This window comes from Medicago truncatula, chromosome 4 (assembly GCF_003473485.1).
Source record: "Medicago truncatula cultivar Jemalong A17 chromosome 4, MtrunA17r5.0-ANR, whole genome shotgun sequence".
NCBI lineage: Eukaryota > Viridiplantae > Streptophyta > Magnoliopsida > Fabales > Fabaceae > Medicago > Medicago truncatula.
Genome location: NC_053045.1, coordinates 50487048 through 50508190, shown reverse-complemented (window position 1 = coordinate 50508190; position 21143 = coordinate 50487048). Strand labels below are relative to the sequence as shown.

Sequence of the window (21143 nt, the reverse complement as noted above, 5' to 3'; positions counted from 1 at the left end):
TTCTTACCATTCTCACATAAGTTAGTCATTCTCATGTGATATGCCCTATATATATATATATTTAAGGAGCATATATCATAATTGTTCCCGTGAACAAATGTTAATTGGTAGCAACAATGCATGATAATAATATGCAAGAATTGGGATTTAAATCATGGATTCCTCACTTATTCACTTTAAAAGGTGAAGACTTAGTATATATAAAAAAAAGGAGCATACATGATTTAGTGTATGAATAATTTTTGTGCAAATGCTTGACTTTAATTATCATCATTTTTATATTAAATTCACAATCATTTATTTTCAACAACACATACACAAGTTCTTTAAAAAAAAACACATACAATAATTCAATTATTTTAAAAGAAAAAGTTAGGTGTTAGGATTCATAAAGAAATTATTCCTTAAAGTGTACATCTACCTAACTCTAGAACTACTTAGGTAAAGGTTTCATTGTAATTTCATCAAGAGTACTCACAACCCCAAATAAGAAATATGTGGTCACAGCAAAAAAAGAAATACTTATCATAAAATTATTTTAAAACTACACATATTTTAATTCTTTCTTCTTTTATACTATTTTTATTTTTTATGTGTGTGTGAATCTTTTGACCACACATAAGAGTACTACAACAATATTTTTTAAGAGTTATAAGTCCAATTTGACTTGATTAGATGTAATATTGGTTAGAATTTCATCATCAATATGCAAATAAGTTGTATATACATTCTTTTTTTTATTTTTTGAAGAGAAGTTGTATACATTCTTATCGGCAGAGTGGTGTAAAGAAAAATTAAAGAAAATGTGCAACCGTATTATTATTCATCTGAAAATGTACTAATGAATATCATTATAGCTATACTAAATTCCTTCAAAAAAAAAAAGCTATACTAAATTCAATTTTTTTTTTTGTCCCATAAATTTAACTCAGTTGATAGGACAATGCATTATTATATGCAGAGGCCAGAATTTAAATCCTGAACATCCCACTTATTCATCTTATAAGATGAATATTAGCTTTTTTGACGAATACTAAATTGAAAATTATAATCAGAAAAAAAAACTTCATGTGGTCCCGTTTATAATTGGAGACAAGATAAAGTAAGAAATTTAGTCAACAATTACTGATTGATGTTGATTAAACCTTTCATCTGTTTGATGGTTTTGGTTGCAATCTTGGATTTTCCTCTTTCTTTTGAACACATGGGAGTCATATGGGAAAATATATATGGTAAGACCGTAAGAGAGTTACAGCCAAACAATTGATGTAATAATATTTATACAATTATTTTAATACAATTATCTTTTATCTTGTAAAAAAAAAAAAACAATTATCTTTTACATTTTCATTGTATTCTTATTGTTTTTTTAAAAGAAGACAAAGAAAATATTGTGCCAAATATCATTATATAACTATCATTTTTCTTATTAATTTACTTATAAAGATACTGTGCTCTGCATGCACACAAAAAAGTGAGAATGTACGTTTTTTTTTTTAAGGTGACAACTAAGATACCCATGGAAGAATGGTGGATAATTTACCCTAATCAATACACATTAGCCACATTTTTAAGTGGTATCTATGAACTATCTTGACTAGGGGTGTTCAAAACCGAACCAACCCAATAGAAAAACCGCAAACCGAACCAATCCAAACCGAAACCGCAAAAAACCGCACTTGGTTCGGATGAGTTCGGATGACTTTTAGACTGAACCGTGCGGTTCGGTTCGGTTTGCGGTTTGCATCTCAGCAACCGAACCAAACCAAACCAAACCGCAAAAATACTCAATGTTATTAAACTAAGTAAGTACTGTACTAACCCAATACCAAAGTGAACCCAAACCCAAGCCCAAGTTGTTCTTTTTTGGTTCTTAAATATTATTTTGGTACTGTAATGTTATTTTAGATAAATAACTTTTATTGGTATTGTAATGTTATTTTGGACTTCAAGTTCTTTTTTTGAATAATTAAAATTGTTTGGTACTAGTTGGCAATATTAGAGTTAATGTAATTTTTTTATTTATCTCGCGATTAACCGCATCAACTGAACCAATCCAAACCGCATTGGTTTGGTTTGATTTGGTTTGGATGACTTTTTAAAAATCAACCGAACCAAACCAAACCGCATGCTTTTTTCTCTCGCGGTTTGAATGATTATTATGCTTGAAACCGAACCAAACCGCACCGCGAACACCCCTAATCTTGACCCCACCAACAAATTACTCATTTTTATTGGTTGGTGGGTAAATTACCCACCATTCTTCAAAGGTAATCTAGAAAAAAAAACCTTTTTTTAAATAAAAAACATACGTGGTCTTGGGTTTATACGAGAGAATCAAACAAAGTAGGGCCACTTACGATTTTTCTCTAAGCTAGGGAATCGATTTAATTAGCGATAAGCTGAAAATAAATGCTACAAACTTTGACAGTAACCAAATTATCATGAATGGTCGACACCTATCTTTCAAACTCATCGTTTTCGTTTCTTCTTAGCTCCAATACATGGTTTGGTAAGCTCTTTCTTTAGGTAACTACTGGTGAAGAGGTGTGTTCTCATTCTTGTTTTAGTTGTTAGAAGTTAGTTACAAACTGTTACATTGACGGTATAAACGTGTGACGTAAATAATAAAATTGAATAGTGTTGTTGTACTAAAAACATAAATAAATTAAGTAGTGAGGTGAACATTCTCATCTCACATTAAAACTTTTTTTTTTTTTATCTCTCATAGGGTGTTTGTTTCTAACTTCTAACATTTGATGTTGGGAATTTGAAACAAAGTAGATAAATTAGCAACCTAACCTAAGTGTATATATAATAAATCATAATCAAAGCAAAGTACAAAGATAAAAATAGTAAAAGAACAACCAAATCAAGATTGTTTATTCAATTTGATCTAAATTAAGACTTAAGTCAAGAGAAGAGAGCAATTCTTCAATCTCCTATCAATTAATTTTTATAAATACAAAAGAGCTACAAAAAATTACTTTCAACAATCCACCTCAATTTCTATCCTTTTGTGTTGCTTATCTCAACTCATGAGAAGATGCTCAAGAAGACAAGAGAGAAAATTTGAATCATTTTACTTAAGAAATCTCTCTATCTAAGATGTTTAATGTGTTTTCGGACCCAAATTTCTCACCCAAAAGCTCTCAATCCTTAACGCTCAAGTATTCCTAATATTTTATTCATTTTGATGATGCCAAACAACAAGGCAATAACTCTATTTGTGAATAATTCGTTATATACTAAACAACCCGTAATTACGTCACCACCTTGACTTCAAAACAACGATGAAACAAATTTATCCACCAAACATTTTGTTGCTCTCACCAATCCTACCGAGTGTCTGTAGCACTCCGCTTCCAAACTAATGATGAGTATTGTTACCACTATCTTTTCAGAGTGTTGTTGAGTATTTTAGCAACACCTCTCCAAGATGAGGTTGAGCGATCTTAGTACCTTCTCTCCAAGATGAGATTGAATGTTCTTACCCCCCCCCCCCCCCAAGTTGAGATTGTGTATTCTTACAACCGTCTCTATAGGTTGAAATTGAGTATTCTTACCACCACCTATCCGAATTGATTACTAAGTATTTAACTCGATAACTGATCTATGCTTGAAGATCCGCTTGAATCAAGCTATCCTTAATATTGCCATAAGATGTATCATTACCTCTTTAACCCTTGGAACGCATTCCATAATACTGAAGATTTTCTTGAATGCAACTACCCTTGAATTTTTTTTAAGATAGTCCCACAAGTTTCAAATTCTTACTTTCCTTGCTCTCAATTGCTTTCTCAAAGGTCCTCCGTTCCGAGTCTTACACGTATTCAGCCTAGGTAAGAGCATAACACATGAGCTCTCTATAGTTGTACCACTTTGGTGCAACAATATTCTTCCTTTCCATATATCCAGGAGTCATCATTGATTGTTTTCTTCTAGTCTCTAACTATTGAAAGACTCCACCTCTTTTTGGTAATTAGCAATGCAATCACCACCTTTTTGGTTTTAAAATGATTTATAAAAGTTTAAATGACCAATCTTGGAATGTCATATGCAACCTTCTCATTTGATATTACAATTTTAAAACACTGAATTTCAGCATAATTCATGTTGATTCGAAAGGTCATGTTTAGGGGTGGCAAAAAAATTTGCACCCATCGATATCCGCGAGCCACAGACACAGAGCGGATACCTTAATGGATATCAATGAATAAAATAAACAGATATTTTAACTACCAACTAATTAATGAATATGAATGTGGATTTAATGATATCCGCACCCACGAATATCCATACTCGCTATTAAACCAAGTAAATTACATAAATATCCTTAATACCTTTCAACTTCCTAAGTAAAACACCTTGGTCCTGTGAGTATTATTACTTATTACATGATTGTTCAAATTTATATTACACTTCTTTAAAAGGAAGTGAAAGTGGTCGGGATCGTTGAAGCAATAAGCTTTGTTTTTGTTGAATATGATAACCTTTATTTATGCTTTTGTTAAATTAAAGAACTTTATTTTTATTAAATGTAAGGATCTTTATTTATGTTTTTGTTGAGTCAATGAACTTTGTTGTTATTGTAATGTATGTATATTATGCTTTTCTAAAAAGAAAAGAAAATGCATGTTATGAACTTTTGTTTTTAAATTTCAGCTAAAAAAAATTAACAATTTTATTTTTATTAATGTTATCCATGAATATCTGTATAAACCCCGCGGATATCTCAAAATCTATAGATTACCTGTAAAACGCGCAGATATGGATAGAGTACAAATTTCATATTTATCAAACGGAGCGGATATACATCACACTATCCGCATCCATGGATATCCATCTACATCCCTAGTGATGTTGTATAATAAATGAGACTTTAAGATCAATCATCGCTTCCTATACTCTAAAAATAATGGCCATGTAGAAAGGGAAAATAGAACAATATTATATATGACAAAAAGCTCGTTGAAAGAAAAGAGAGGATCGGAGTCGGAGATAACAAACAAAAAATAAAAACTAATTGAAGTTGTTCTATGAATTTAAGATAAACGAACAAAAAATGAGGATTTCGGGTCAAAGATATAACTTAAAATCATGTCTCTTTGTTGGATGAAGAAGAGAGGAGTCCGAGAGAATGTATAGTTTCTCTTTACAAATTAGGGTCGGATAATGTTTTACTAATCACTAGTATCGAATTTATTTTGAAAAAGGTTATGTTATAAGGCTTTTTTTTTTTTTTGAGGAAGTGTTATAAGGCATGTTGACTTGCTCACTATATATATTTTTTTAATGGCTATTAACTTATAAGGCATGTTGACTAACAAAGACATGCTAAGAAACTAAATTATAAATATTTATCTTAAAAATTAAGCATTTAATATCTTCCAAATTCAAAAGCTGTTTTTTAATATAATTTTTTTTTCCTTCAATAAACTAATAGCCTTGATCATAGTTAGTCAGTGCCAATACAAATTGCAAACACACTTGCCTTTACTCCTATTTATATTTAGTACTTCACTAACAACACGATGACATCGTTTCGTTAAGTATACAAACACGTTTTCAGACTCTGGTTCAGTGAATCTTCCTCCCAAGAAATGTTTTTTTTTATTTTCTTTGATGAGAGTACTCCCAAGAAATGCTAGCAAAGTTAGAAATTGGAACTAGCGAAAATCAAATGTTAACCGTGGGCCGCCCGTTACACTGGCCCACAAGAAAAAACAAAAGCCAACTGTTCCCGTGTTCGTGTACACATCGTAGTCACGTGCATTAATTTCCCCCAAACTCTTAAAATAAACATTTAAAAGCTACATACATAGTACTATATATACTTCCCTAACTCTTAAGTCAATTTCAGCACTGAATTTCGCATAAACCATAAGCTACTTTACTACTAGTACTACTACATACACCCCACAAATGAAATCATCACTTGATGAGTCTAGTTACGTAGAGAACAACTCTTCTTCATCAGAAATCTTGTTAGCATCAGAACAACCAAAGAAACGTGCGGGTCGACGAAAATTCAAGGAGACAAGACATCCAGTATACAGAGGAGTACGAAGAAGGAACAACAACAACAACAAGTGGGTTTGTGAAGTGCGTGTTCCTAACGACAAGTCCACGAGGATTTGGCTTGGAACATATCCAACACCTGAGATGGCAGCACGTGCACACGACGTTGCCGCACTGGCACTTCGCGGTAAATCAGCTTGTCTTAATTTTGCTGACTCTGCGTGGCGGTTAGCGTTGCCGGCGACGAACAATGCGAAGGAGATTAGGAAAATGGCGGCGGAGGCTGCTTTGGCATTTGCCGTAGTTGCGGACAGTAAGGAACAAACTATGATTAGTAATTGTGATGTTAATAGTGTTGGTGTTATGGAAGTTGATAATAAACCTTTGCAGGGACTGTGTGTGGAAGTTCCAGAGGAGGAAATGTTGCATGATTGGTTTAGGAGTATGGCTGATGAGCCATTACGATCTCCTATTACTCCATTTATAAGACATGGCAGGGATCAGTGGAATAATGTTGATATTGATCAGGTTGATGCTGAGGTCTCCTTGTGGAACTTTACCATCTAATCTATGAGATGCATTTTGCTTTTTGTACTTTGAAATTCTTTTTTATTTTAGTACATGTAGTTTGTAATTCTTATCACATACGATTGTGAAAAACAGTAGTAATTCTCAACAATGATCATATTTTTAAGCTGTTCAGACTTCAGACTATCCTCACAGGGAACATGGCTTTTGATTAAATTCAAGCAGAGTGCATTCGACCCATCACCTAACAATATTAAGTTATATATATATGCTGAATGAAACAAAAAATTGATATTTATACATGACAGGATAAATTCAGATTAGACATTTTAAATCACATGATAACATCAAACGTGTAATAGTAGAGATATATAATAGATAAGAAAGATAAATCTGGCACTTTTCAATTCATGCAGCATTTGTTAAATACATATGCACATCATATCTGATGAGAGACAAAACGAAGAAAAAGAAAATGTTATAAATAATAGTAATGTTATTATTTATTAAAAATGGCCAACATTGCTTGACCAAAAAATAAATAAAAAATGACCAACATTGTTTTTATAAATTTGGTAACATTACTCACCTCCAAAAAGAAAAAAATTGTGTTTGACTTGTACACCCGTCCGTTTAAGAGATAAAATCGATCTTGTGTATGACAAAAATCAAATGTTTACTATCAACTTTCACGGGTTAATTTCATACCAAACTTGGACGGTCATAAACTATGGTATGAACATGAAGTCCGATAAGCTCTAATAGGACCATTGCCGAATAGGTGGCCCGGACCCAAGATTAATTGTGCTCTCTCCTCATTCGACACATGTCAATATCATAAGAGATCGTGATCAAAACTGTTTGTCAAATCCACAAATTTAGATATCGGAGGCGGGATGTAGGGCAACTACAAAAGAAAGGACATAAGCAGTTGCAATCGAGAGGGCATAAAAAAGAAGAGAAGAGGAAGACAATAAATAAAGGTACTCATCCGTCACTTAAACACCCAAATTTGGGTTACAACACATCATCAGCAAAGTCCATTCTCTATATCAACATTCTACTCAAGAATAAAACTTAAAAAAGCAAGTCCTTGCAACATCTACTAAAGTCAAAGGCCTTAATTACCATTAAGTTTTTACTTTTTTACTAATTATTATAAAAATTTATCCAGTTATCTTAATATTTTAATTTAGCCTTAACTCAATCCCTCTAAAATCAATTTGTATGGCGATGATTATCCGATAGTGGTGACCCAATCGACCTACCATTAAAAAAAATCAAATAAATGTGTGAACTTGGAACTTGGAAGTACAAGGAAAGGTGTTAGCAATTTCCATATAATTATTTTTTAAAATCAAAATCAAAAGTACAAGAAAAGGTATCAAACAGTTATTAGCAGTTGCCAACTTTAAAATGTATGAAATATTACTTCTAAACTAGGACGTACCTTTAATTAGGATCTAAATAGGACAAAAAACAACAAGGAGATTGCTGTCTCTTAGAAGTCAACCATGGGAGATCTCAGACATGTGCACACGTGAGTAACCATCAGGAGTGAGAAATTCCTAAAGAGTCAAAAACAGGTCTTAGTGGAAGTCCAAAACAAATATCACATCTACTTGTTTACTCATACATACAATTAGATACTCAAACAAGATTCAAATATTGAGCCAAATATTAAATTAATCTTCCCCACCTGAGATTCAAATTTTATCACACACACTATACTATAGTCTATAGTATGATATACTTATGAATTAAGAAGCTTCCAAGCTACTTCTTTCTTCAACCAACCCCTTAGAGTTATATTAATTTTGATACTGTTCTCTCACTTCCATCTCTAAATTTGTCTTCTTCCCACTCAATACTGTATCTCACACACATCCTTTCGAGATTTCAGATCTTAACTCACTTCAGAACCTTCTTCTCTCTTTCCCTACTCTTCTCCTTTCTCATCTCCAACAATATATAAATGTTGCTTATATCTAAACTTCTGCACCATACACTCTTTTCTCCATAGTTCATCAATTTTCTTATGAGTGTATTCTCTTGAAATATTCATATAGCAAATCTACTTTAATTGTTCTATACATGGCTTCAAATATTTGCAAACCTTCACGTCGTGATAATTCTCTAATAATAAAACCAACCAAATATACCTCAAAGCCTACCCTTTTGCTCAAAGACTACCTCCGAGATGACCTAAGCTCATGTTCATCAAGCGGGTTCAAATCATTCCCACGAAGACAATGCTGCACCACCGTTGGATTCCAACACAAGAAGAACAACGGTACTTCACTCCCTCGTCGACGCGTAAGGGCTCTCCAGAGAGCTTCTGAAGCAGTAATAACTGCCATAAAGTCATTGTCCTCACAAAAGAGTGCTAAAACAAAGAAAACTTCCACTGGTGTTCTTTCTAGGAGCTTCTCAAGGAAGCTGTTAAGTCGGAGATTCTGGAGAAAAGCAGTGAAGGAAGAGGGAAGTGAAGGTGTATTGAGGTGTAAGAGATCTTTCCGGGAACTACTTATGCAGGAACGAGATTATAAACCAACGTCGTTTAGCGAAGATGCCATATTCAGTGCCAAAAGGTTCACCACCGTCTCTTCAGATTGTTGCAGTAACAGCTGGGGAGAAAGTGAGTTTACGTTTTCATCCAACGCTACGTCTTCCGACGGCTCAAATGAAAATGACCTAGTTGACGGCGTCAAAGACGGCGCTTCCCACCACCACAAGATCGAAGGAGTAACAACTGGGGTAAGTAATTTCCATATTATGTCCCTCTATTCTATTTTCTTTCAATATTTTTGTTTTTGATTAAATTTTTTATTTTGACAAAATGTTATTTTTTAAAGTTAAATTATATGTCAAAATTGTTAGGCCGGATGCCATGACCGGGATTCGAATCCCAGTACCTCCACTTTATATGTGTAAGTTTATAATGGCTTTGCCATTTCGTCTATCTAAAAAAATATTAAATTATATGCAAGTATAATACCATCCTTCGAAAAAAAAAAAATGCAAGTTTAATACCTCTGTCTTATAAAACCAATCTTATATTTTCCAAGAAAAAAACCTCAAAATTAGTGTCATTTTTTTTATTGTAGTGTTTTTCATTTTATTTTTAATTGTATTCTCTCTAATTTATATTTGGATTATATATCACCAAATAATTATAGTCAACTTTGCATTTATAATAATGTTGAATACTCTTTCAAAAAAAAAAAAATGTTGAATACATCCCTTCAAAATAAAAATATTGAATACATTAATATATAATTAATAAAGATAATTTAGTTATATATATATATATATATTTTACTTTCCTTTCAAAAAATATATATAATTTAGACAATTTATTGTTATCTAACTTATCTTTCTTTCATTTGCATTTTCTCCTTGATTTCTATAAAGTAACCTAGTTATAAACTAATAATGTGGAATGCGGTTAGTGTAGTTTATGATTTTTTTTAGGTCAAATACATCTAAAGGTTCTTTAAGTTTTTCGTTTTTTTCAAAGTGGTCATTTAAGTTTCAAAGGTCTCAAACAAGTCCTTTTAGTTTTTGAATCGTTTCAAATAAGTCCTTTTAGAGGATGATGGAGATGATTCAGATGATAGCAACAAAGAGCATTTTCCACCTTTGTCATGCCTAAAAAGATGATTGATTTTAAGTGGGTGTTAGGAGCCAAATTTAGTACCAAAGATAAGTTCAATGAAGCAATTACCAACTATGTTATCTACAATGCAAGGCTAAAATGACTTGTTTAGGACTTTTGAAACTTAAAGGGCCATTTTAGGAAAAATGAAAAACTTAAAGAACCCTTAGATACATTTGACTTTTTTTTATAGAGAAATTAAGGAAAATTTCAAAGTTTCTAGAAAAAGTGAATTATTAAACAAGTAAAAATTGAGATCTATCTTTTTATTTTATACACTTTCTTTTTAATTTTTAGTTTAAATTTCTTTTATTGTTTAATTTATTTTTTTGGATAGAATGTTATTGCTTTCTTACACAAAGAATCATTGAAATTTTTTTACACAATTTTCAATATCTTTTGTTCTTAAATTCAAATTCACTATTATCATACATAATCTTAAATTCAAATTCACTATCTTATATAACTTAGTTGGTAAGGACAATACATAATATACGTAAGGTTCGGGTTCTAACCCCTAAAAAAAAATTCAAATTCACTGCTGGGAGGAAAATATATAGCTGATTTTCTGCTCAATAATTGTATTTGCACGTGTGGGGTTTGTGTTCGTAGGGGCCAGGGTAAATGCAGTACATCTGAGCACCATGCAATTAATTAGGGCGAGTCATCCATCCCATGGCAGTATTGTTCACCAAAGCGCCATCCACGGCGCTGAAACTCACTGCACCTGCTGACACAGCAGCATCACTGCATAAAAACTATAGGACTGTTTTCAAAAATATTGCTTAACCAATTGGGACAAGTTTACCCTTTCTAGAATTTGAATTTGAGACAAAACTATAGTCAATTTGGTTTGACCAAATGCTTTTAATTATTCTTCTTTTTACCACTTTTTTTTTTTTTGACCAAGTACATCATATATAAAAACTACATTTTCTGTGTAAAACTCATATCATCTACATTTTCTCATGAAACAGGATTGGTCAAACGAAAAGGAGCAATTCAGTCCTGTATCAATACTAGATTGCCCATTTGAAGATGAAGAAGAAATGAAGTCTAATTACATGATCAATTCTTTCTTTGAAGGTCCATTCTCATATCCCTCTCAACAATAAAATATCACAATTTTTTTTAATACTTGTACCATATATAATATAAATACATAGTGCTTTTTATCTAACAAATGATCACATTTATAATTACAGGAGCAGAACACAAGCATATGCAGAAGACACCGCATTTCGAGAACATATCTTCAATGGAGCCATTGGTTTTAGAGAACAGGATCAAATGCTTAGAATTAGAAGACGAACCACAGAACCATTCTACAAAACAATGTTCAGAATTTGCACCAGTTATTGGAAACAACAATGAGGAAGATGCACATGATCTTTTCAATTTTGTGAAAAGGTCAGTTCCATCCAATGATTTGATGATTAACGCGGAGAACCTACTGTTCGATTACATCGAACAAAGCATTGAGGAAAATAATGTTAATGTTAATTGTTCAAAGAAGCTTAACTTTTGCAAGGTGGTTGAGGATTGGATACAAGGGCAACCCCAAGAACTGTATTTGGGTTGGGAAGTGAAAGAAGGAAGACATGTTTACATTAGTGAGATGGAAAAATGTGGAGAGTGGAAAAACACTGATCAAGAAACAGAACAACTTGTTCTTGACCTGGAAAACGAGGTTTTAACTAGTTTGGTTAACGAGATCATCCTTGATCTCGTTAAATAGGCTAGATAGTCATGGATATGATATGTTGCAAGTACATTTGCTTCTTATGTTTTGTATTTTATGAACTTTACTTTCTGTCTCGTTCCCTGTCTCGGGGAAACAGACAGATAAATTTTGAAACAATTTAGGATATCTATGTTTAGATTTGGTTCTAATGGTTTTCTTCAACACATCTTTAGTGCTTTGGTTAGATAGGGTATATTAGAATTTGAGAGATACCGATTGAAATTCATCTTTTGCACGCAGCAAACCTACATTTGTAGGCCAGCGGCATTAGGGGTGTACATGGGTTGGGTAAACCCAAAAAATCCGTCAAACCCATCTAAAAAAATCCAAAAAAGTGGGTTGGATTGGGTGGATATGGTTTTAAAAAATGAAAAATTCATAAAAAATAATGGGTTTTAGGTAAAACTGGACTTATACCCAATAAACCAACTTACCCAATAATTTTCAAATTTTAATTTCATTTTCATAGGGAGGAAGAAGAATAACAAATGTTTTGATCATAAATTTAGTTTAATTTCTAAAATTGACACAACACATCCTCTATATTGAAAATAAAAAAAATATTAGAGTTATAAATTATGATGTTGCAATTTATAGTTACTTTGATGCTAAAGCAATTTTACGTCATTCAACTTTAATTTATTTCAAGTATTCGATGATTAAATTTTTTATTTAATATTAAAATTTATTATTTTATGATGCTAAAATATAGTGAAAATAGGTTACATAATTATTTTAAGAAAATAAAAAGTTGAGAAATTTTTATGAAAAAAATACAAGGACTCGTCGTTTAGTCATTTCATATTAACAAAAAAAAAATTGGGTAACCCACTACCCAACCCAAACCAAACCAGAAATTAGTGGGTTTGCCCAAACCCACCCATTAATTTAACGGGGTGGATATTTTATCTAACCCAAACCGGAGTACCCTATATGGTTCGGATCTTGGGTTTGGCCAAACCCAATCCAAATCGACCCACTTACACCCCTGTGGCATGATGTTAAGCTCATACAATTTTTTGCTTCTATGATATTCCGTAGAAACTCTTTCCATTAGTAATAATGTATGTAATTTGGAAGAGTTCTTTGTATTTCATTGGGAAAAAGTGAGGAGTGTCATCACTTGCTTGTGGAATATTTGGAAGAGCATAATCAAGATGTTTTGGAAATCGGCAACGTTTAGCATGGGGAAAAATAAATAATAAATATATAAGGTAAATTTATTTCACAAATAATATGAATTTTGACGATGTATATTTATTATTTTTTATGAACCAAATCATATTTATGTAAAAATAAAAATAAATAAAGTGATAATATTTATTTTTGGAAGAACGTTTTTCACTAAAATTTGAAGGGTAAATAATTGAAATCTTTTCTTTTTTGATGAGATTAAGGAAATAAAATCTGAAGTATGAAAATGTTAGTCACATTATTTGGTCTATGTTTTTATATTAAGTTTTTTTTTTATTGAGAATGGGGCTGGAAAAGGTTAGCAGGAGTGTTAAAAAAATATTGAATCTCCCTCCAATAAAGAAATAAACAAATTAATTGGGTTCAAATTATAATTTTGAGACACGGGTACAAATTGGAATATAAAAGAATAGGGAGTACAACTCATTACAAGTAAAACAAAGACAATTTATCCATGCTAAAACTCGCCAACAACTTTAAAGGTTCTCTTGTTGATTTGGTGAAGCTTTTGATTTTGTCTTGAATTATAAATAAAGTTAAGTGTTTCTCTCACAATTTCTATCAATGAAATATTCAATCACTTAAAGCATTTCAAATGTGATCTTCTTTCAAAGTTTATTTTGTGGATTCCATTCAATCAGATTATCTTAAAGCAATTCACTATTCCCTCCTTTTCAAAATATAAGTAAAATTCATTTTTTAGGTTCATTCATTTAATAATGTATATGGTTCATAATATGGACCACATACATCATTAGAAGAATGAACCTAAAAAATAAATTTTGCTTATATTTTGAAACGGAGGGAGTACTTTTATTTCAATGGTGCAACTTCTTAAGAACTTATATTGAGTTCCACGACTTTGACTTACATTTTAATTTTTGTTCCAATAATAACATACCTATTCGATAATAATTTTTAATCTCTTGCTACTCTTGAATTTTGATTATTGTTTATGTTGGGTTGATAATATCATTATGTTTTGGCGTCCGTACAATCTTAACATTTCTTGTGTTTTCATTGTTCTTTTAATATAATTTTATTTTGGCTCCTTCAAAAACTTTGTTTTTCATTGAAGCAAATTTTAAAAATAAAACAAATATTTTTTATTTTACCTAAAAGGGAATTTCATATTGGGTTTCATAGCTACAAAGAAAACTTGTAAATTATGTTTTTCTTCTGGTGCCATTTAATTTGGGAAAGTACACTTTTTTCCCATCATAGGAAAGTTAAACCAAGGTCATAGATTTAATACTTTTTAATTTGGATGGCTCAGATTCATTACCTGTTAACTTTTTGATGGGTTATATAAAACAAAAATTGTGACCCCACCTCATAATTAAATAACATTTTCTTTTTTGTATGTAGTAGTGGGCTTTGGCAATAATTTTTGAGCTTGTTAGTAATATTTGGGATCATACATATTATTATGTATATAATGAAAATGTTAACCTTACGTATATGGTATTTAAATTAGGGAATATGTTTTTTTTTTTTTGTTACAAAGAAAAGAAAATAATTTTTTTTATTTGATTAATGTTAAAAGGAATTATGAACTGATAAAAATGATAGTTTATTTGTATGTTTGAAAAAAAAACTGATAATCGATTGATTTTTAAGAAAATGATGTGTAAATAAAAAAAAAACTTGGTGCATTTTTCGTAATTAATAATGTTAATTACACAAAAAAGTAAATCACAATTTTTTATTTTGTGGACTAAATTAACAATACACAATTGTTTTAAAAAATATGAGTTTGTTTTAGTCATTGAACATAATATCTCCTTTTTGTAATTTGGGACAGGGTTACGGTTTGAATGATCATCTTAGACAAAACCATTTCGTTTAAGATTGAGAAGAATATTTTTGTAAATGGTAATTAATACAATATGGTACTTTTTAGTAACAAATTAATTCCAAGAAGAATATTTTTGTAAATGAACGTACCACATAATGCCAATTTTTAGTAACAAATTAATTGAGAAGAATATTCTTTCAATCATTGTTTTTTTTTTTATACAAAAAATTGTAAATATAATTACTGGTTACATCGTTGATTAGGCTGCCGTTAATATAATTGTAATTTTTGGTAATCTGTTAAAATATAGTCAGTATTAATCAATCAGTTTTATGGTGTAATGGGGAAATGGGGAGGTGCAGTAGTAAGCTTGGAAACAACATTAAAATAATAAATTGATTTTTTTTTTTGTTTCTTGTTTTGCAAGTTAAAAACCGACAAGTGTCCTTGATAAAGAGACTTTTCCATGGTGGGAAAAAAGTCTTCTTTCCCAAATTAAATGGCACCTTTTCTTCTTATTGAAAGAAACTGGCGTGACAATAGAATTTGATGAGGGGTCTTAATTAAACTACGTTAGCAATAAAATATACTCCCTCCGTCCCGGATTAACTGAGCCATTTGCTCAAATCATACATATTAAGACAAACGTATAAATGAAGGAGAGAGAGAGAGAGAGAAATGATTTTAAGTGCTCTTGTTAAGTATTAGTCTATTCTCCACTATCATAAATGCAAAGTGGAATATATTGAATTGTGAGTGATAAAAGTAATATTAATTAGAGTTATAAAGGAAAAAAAGTAGTTAATGATGTATTGAAAAGTGAAATGACTCATTTATTTTATGACACTTTTTTTTGAAAATGGCTCAGTTATTATGAGACGGAGGGAATAACATTTGTTTTCTTTCATACAACACCAATACATAAAAAAGGGAACTAACACTCCATATCATAATAAATAGTGTGATAAGTTGCTTAACAAATTACATATCTTTTTACGAAAAAATGTGTATGAGTTGCATATATAAATATAAGAATGAAGACCTAAACCAGTCCCTAACAATTTCTCATGGGCCAGTTTACCCTCGGACAAAAACTAAGTTTAAATTTTTACCAATAAATGTGTATGAGTTGCATATATAAATATAAGAATGAAGACCTAAACCAGTCCCTCACAATTTCTCACGGGCCAGTTTAGTCTCCGACAAAAAATAAGTTTAAATTAGTCATTAACATTTTCATATCAAAGACAAATTAGTTAACGACTAATTTGAACTTATTTTTTTGGGGTTGAATTGACATGCTAGAAAATTGTAAAGACTTAATTGCATCATCACTCTAAATATAATATGGCATGAAATTGTGGGAACCACTTAATAATAGTGTTTAAACATAAAATGGATTCTTTAAAAGGTAAATCCTAGATTCTATATGAAGAATTATGAGTAATTTATCCAACAAAAAATAAAAATTAGCCTCATGAGTAAAATTGTAAGTAGTACATAAAAATTAATTTTTAACTCACTTACAAATTTACAAGATTGACTAACTTTAATTGGATGTTAGGTGCATTACCAACAATTTTTCAAATCTAGAAAAATTATAGAAATGTGATGGGTTAAGGCTCGTCTCTTGCTTCTTTATTATGGAAATAGATCCCCTCAATTGAAAAAATAATAATTGAAAGAATAATTGAAAGAATAATGTGAAGATCAATGGTCAAAATCTCTACATTGTTACCTCAATTTGTTTTTTCCAATTGAGACAATCTACTCCCATCTCTTTAGTCTAAGGTAAAAAAGGGTTGCAATGTTGCAGCGAGAAAGGAACCAAAAGGTTTCGATCTGGCAAATTGAGAAAGGAATGGGATGGAGGCGACATAAGAATTTTTTTTTAGGCTTCTCATATTTTTAAAATATTTATTGTATTAAAATATATTACAGTTGAGGTGATAATCCAATTGTAAGAGTCTAGTGTGTTTGGATGGTGGAATGTTTTGAGGGAATGTAATGTTTTGATCCCTCAAAACATTCACCTATCCAAACACAACAAGCTAAGCTTTAATTTTTCTACAATGTTCAAATCAATTTGAGACAACTATATAACAGTCATTAATATCACTTTAATTGATAAAAAAAAAAAAAAATCTTTGAGAAAACAACTAATTAAAGAAGTATTAAATTAGGTTTTTTCTAGATTACTAAAAATTATGAACAGTTTATACAACAACCGGTAAAAATTACAACTTACGTGGTTAATTTTCATTTGTTTTGGGTAAACTACTTACAATACTTCAAGGTAACCCAAGCCTCACTATTTGGGGATTAGACATTTATCGTAGTAAATGAATGTTCGAATTTAGGTTACAGTAAAGTGCTCACAAGTAATGTTCAAATAAAATTACTTCCTATGAATGAAATCTATGGAAGGAAAAGGAAAAACTAAATTGAGGAAAAGAAAAAAATAATCGAGAATATACATGGGATATACCATGAGGCCAAAATGATCAAAATATGTTACCATCTTTTTATTATAGGCTAGATAAAAGGGAGGAAGGCATCTCTATCTTTGACAATACCCCTTCCACCAAGAGCCACACTCATTGGAACCCTTTTCCTCATATTGTTCCTCAATACATGTAAAAATATATCCTTCGAAAAAAAATGGAGGCAAGTGAAGAATCTCTACCATATTATAAATTGGATGTCCCTTTTTCAGGAAAAAGATTTTATTGCATAGAATGCGTAGAAAGCAGGCACAAATATATAAGCATATCCCTGGAAGCTGCCGGAGCATATGCTGCTTCTTCAGCTCTCATTATAAATAAGTTCTACTCTTCACTTAAATTAGTATCAAGAAAATTGAACAAAACAAAATATCAGAGTGAGTGTGAGATGTTGTGATTCAGTGCTAAGCAAACCAGGTGCAGGGCTTCTCTCTTTTGGCAGACACTAACTCTCGAGTGAACCGCCAAAGGAGAGTCGCCCTGTGACTAGTTCTTGCTTATATTTAGCCCCGCAATATTAATTTTTGAGGTGATTAACTTATTATATCATTCATTAAAGGTATGTCTTCATCAATATTTCTCTCAAACAAGTTAGGTGCATACATATGTAGTTTCATATTGTTTACTGTAATCGACTTGTTCAAACTTTTGAAAGAACATATTCGCTTTGTTTTAATGTAATGCATTGGAAGTAAACTAATCTTATTTATTATTGATGTAATATTTTGGAAGTAGTGTACACTCAATTAATTAGAGGGTAAAACTGAAAATAAAATAATAATTCTACATATTGAAAAGTGCAAGTGACATTCATTTTAATGAAGAAAAAAAATTGGTCAAAACAACACTCGTTTTGAAACGGATGGAGTATAGGTATTTTCATTTACTACATGGGATGGTAAATCTAGCCTTAAGTATGCGTACAAATTCTCTCAAATGAATTCGAATAAAATAATTTTAATCATAATTATCTTTTTGGTTTAAGACTTTCTCAGATTTTTAGATTCAATTTCCTCGGGTGTCAATTTTTATAGGCAATTATTCTTTTCTTCGACTTTAAATCGAGTTCCACAAATAAACGATGAAATTTAATCCTTTAAATTAGTCGGTTCTTAAACCGAATACCAAATTTTCAAAATAAATAAATATTCTTTTGGGTTGGAAGTGGCCATGTTACGTTCTTCTATATTAAAACTCATGCATGGTAAGTTGTTGACAAATGAAGAGAGGTGCAAGAGAAACATGGCTACTAATGATTTATGTCCTGGTAAAATAATGATCATAAATCTATAATGCACACTTTGAGAGAATGTGACAAAATGGTGATGTTTTGATCTAGTATCATTCCTCAGGGTTGTCCCTGTATATTAAGAGGTCTAAAACAAAATTTATAATGAGACTTTTTTAAATAAATTTTATTAACAAATTAGTTATAAAAATATTAAAAATAATAAATTTTATGGAGTATAAGATTTGAACCTATGATCAACAATGTTGAGTTTTTTCAATAATCAATTAAGTTATGTAAATGTTTATATTGCGTTTGTCATATTATATATTTACATCTAAATTAAATACTTTGGCACTTTTTTGACACAATATTTTGACGCCTAAAACTCATGCTTTGCTTGCTCGGCTCTTGGACAGTCCCGTTCATTCACAGGGCATATTGGACCAAATTCTTTGACCTTGGTCACACTTGGATAGATCAGAATCTTTTTGAGAAATGAATTGGCAACAATCATTGTATATGGTCCATTTTGTTGGAGTTTCCGTGAATGTCCTTTGAAGGGGAATGAAATTCGGCGAATTTTCCCCAAATGATTCATATCTAAAACTTATTGCAAATGACTTCTAATCTCTTCACATACATGATATTCATCATCCTTCTGAATAGTTGGATGGATCTCATGATTGGTGGTTTTTGCAACAACTCGAGTGGCAAGCTCATCAAAGGATTTTACAAGAACTTGAGGAATGGATTAGTAATGTCATTTGTAGGGGTGGACAAAAAAACCAAAAACTGAACTGAACTGTTGAACTGAACTGAACAAAAAAAAACTGAACCATTACTAACAGTTCTGAAACTGGACTGAAGCAATTCAGTTCAATTCAAAACAGTTCAGTTCGACTTGAAACAGTTCAGTTCGGTAACTAAAACTCAATTTCATTTGTTTTTTTCATATTTTTTCAAAGGTATCAATAATAACAGTTCAGTACAGTTCAGTTCAGTTCAATTATTTTAAATTTAGCAAACAATTCAGTTCAGTTCGGTTCTGTTTTCATCTCGAACTGAACCATGCCCACCCCTAGTCATTTGTACTGAGATGTGGGTTCCCGTTCATGACAACGGATTGGCTCGGAACGTGGATATATATATCACATCATATTTGAAACTGATGGTAGCTTTTGTTATACTAGTAGTTTTTTTTTTAGGGGTATACTAGTAGTGTTTTACTTCACATTCTTTAAAGAATGATTGTAATGGGCTCTTCTTTTGTTTTCCTAGTGCATCAGTCCATTACGCTTTATACACAATAAAAAAAAAAAACTTAATTTAAACTTAAAATTAATTAAAAATATTAAAGTATTGAGTGAAACTCTATCTTAAATACTCTTTTTTTAAGGTACGACACTCACATTAATTTTATCCAATAAAATAATGAGTATTCTACTCCATCCGCTCTCAATTATAAGCAAATTTTACCATTTTATTTATAATTGAGAGCGGAGGGAGTAAATGTTAAAAAGAGAGTGTCATTAGTATTTCTAGTTTGTAATTAGCAATCTTTTTTTAAAACTCCTTCATCTTCTCAACCAAAATCACTAGGTTAAACCTTTAATGAAAACACTACAATATGATTGTGTTTAATACACGCTATCTAAAAGGTTAGAGACAACTCTAAAAATTAAACTCCTTCGACTTCTAAAAAAATGTGAATATGAACCTTTACGGTCTGAAAATGTTGACAACTCTAAGTTTTATTTTTGCAAAGGACTAAATTACTTCACACAAAAATTGTGAATGACTAAAAGAATTTCATTTCACTCTTTATACAATAAATATCTATTGACCTCCTACAAGTCACCTCATGTTTGCCACCAGTCACATTTTCACATTAGTACTCACACATAAATCCAAACTATACTATAAAATTATTCCCACGAAGAACTGAGTCCACATTATTTGTCCAAACAGTATGAAAAGTGAAAACCTAGTTCATGCCCCTTTAGTTCTTGTTGTTTCTCATAAAAGGCATCTCTACGATAGAAACATAAAGTTCAAAACTTAAAATACCATTTTCTCCCTTTCATAAAGCACCATACATACAATGATACAACCACTTTGTCTTGGCTAAGAAGGGTTTATGGTAAGAACATTAAGATGAAATCTTAACGTGTGGACCAGTCCCAGCCAGTGTCACAGTCTAGACAGTGATCCTCACCGGTGTGTTAGATAAAGCCATTATTGACTTAAACTAACCTAATTCAACGGAGTACTCGGTAATAATAAATATGTCACGAATTTCCCAACTTTCTTGAGTATGAAATGAAATAATAATATTGCCGTGTGCTATAGTCAAACACTAAATGCATTCATAAAAATGATTTAATCTAAAAAGTTGTATAGTTTTCAAACTAAAGTGAGTCTTACCAGCTTTGGATTGCCTGCAATTAGGGTAACTAACACATATT

General features: G+C 31.1%; 2 protein-coding genes across 2 annotated transcripts; both read left to right on the top strand.

Moving 5' to 3' along the window:
- Positions 1-5846: 5846 nt before the first annotated feature.
- LOC25493648 (dehydration-responsive element-binding protein 1E) lies at positions 5847-6730 on the top strand. The gene has a single exon (XM_013602214.3). It carries the CDS (start codon positions 5926-5928, stop codon positions 6586-6588), a length of 663 nt encoding a protein of 220 aa, XP_013457668.1. The 5' UTR covers positions 5847-5925; the 3' UTR covers positions 6589-6730.
- A 1581-nt stretch (positions 6731-8311) lies between these two features.
- On the top strand, positions 8312-12173 carry LOC25493647 (uncharacterized). Its single transcript, XM_013602213.3, has 3 exons — positions 8312-9306; positions 11185-11293; positions 11413-12173. The coding sequence occupies exons 1-3, from the start codon at positions 8644-8646 to the stop codon at positions 11943-11945; spliced, it is 1305 nt and encodes a 434-aa protein (XP_013457667.1). The 5' UTR covers positions 8312-8643; the 3' UTR covers positions 11946-12173.
- The last annotated feature ends 8970 nt before the right edge of the window (positions 12174-21143 follow it).

What these genes read in the sequence shown, in the direction of transcription:
- LOC25493648 (XM_013602214.3), top strand. Translation starts at nt 5,926, where the DNA reads ATGAAATCATCACTTGATGAGTCTAGTTACGTAGAGAACAACTCTTCT.
- LOC25493647 (XM_013602213.3), top strand. Translation starts at nt 8,644, where the DNA reads ATGGCTTCAAATATTTGCAAACCTTCACGTCGTGATAATTCTCTAATA. An exon ending in TCGAAGGAGTAACAACTGGG is followed by an intron (nt 9,307 to 11,184) that starts GTAAGTAATTTC and finishes CTCATGAAACAG; the next exon opens with GATTGGTCAAACGAAAAGGA. An exon ending in GATCAATTCTTTCTTTGAAG is followed by an intron (nt 11,294 to 11,412) that starts GTCCATTCTCAT and finishes TTATAATTACAG; the next exon opens with GAGCAGAACACAAGCATATG.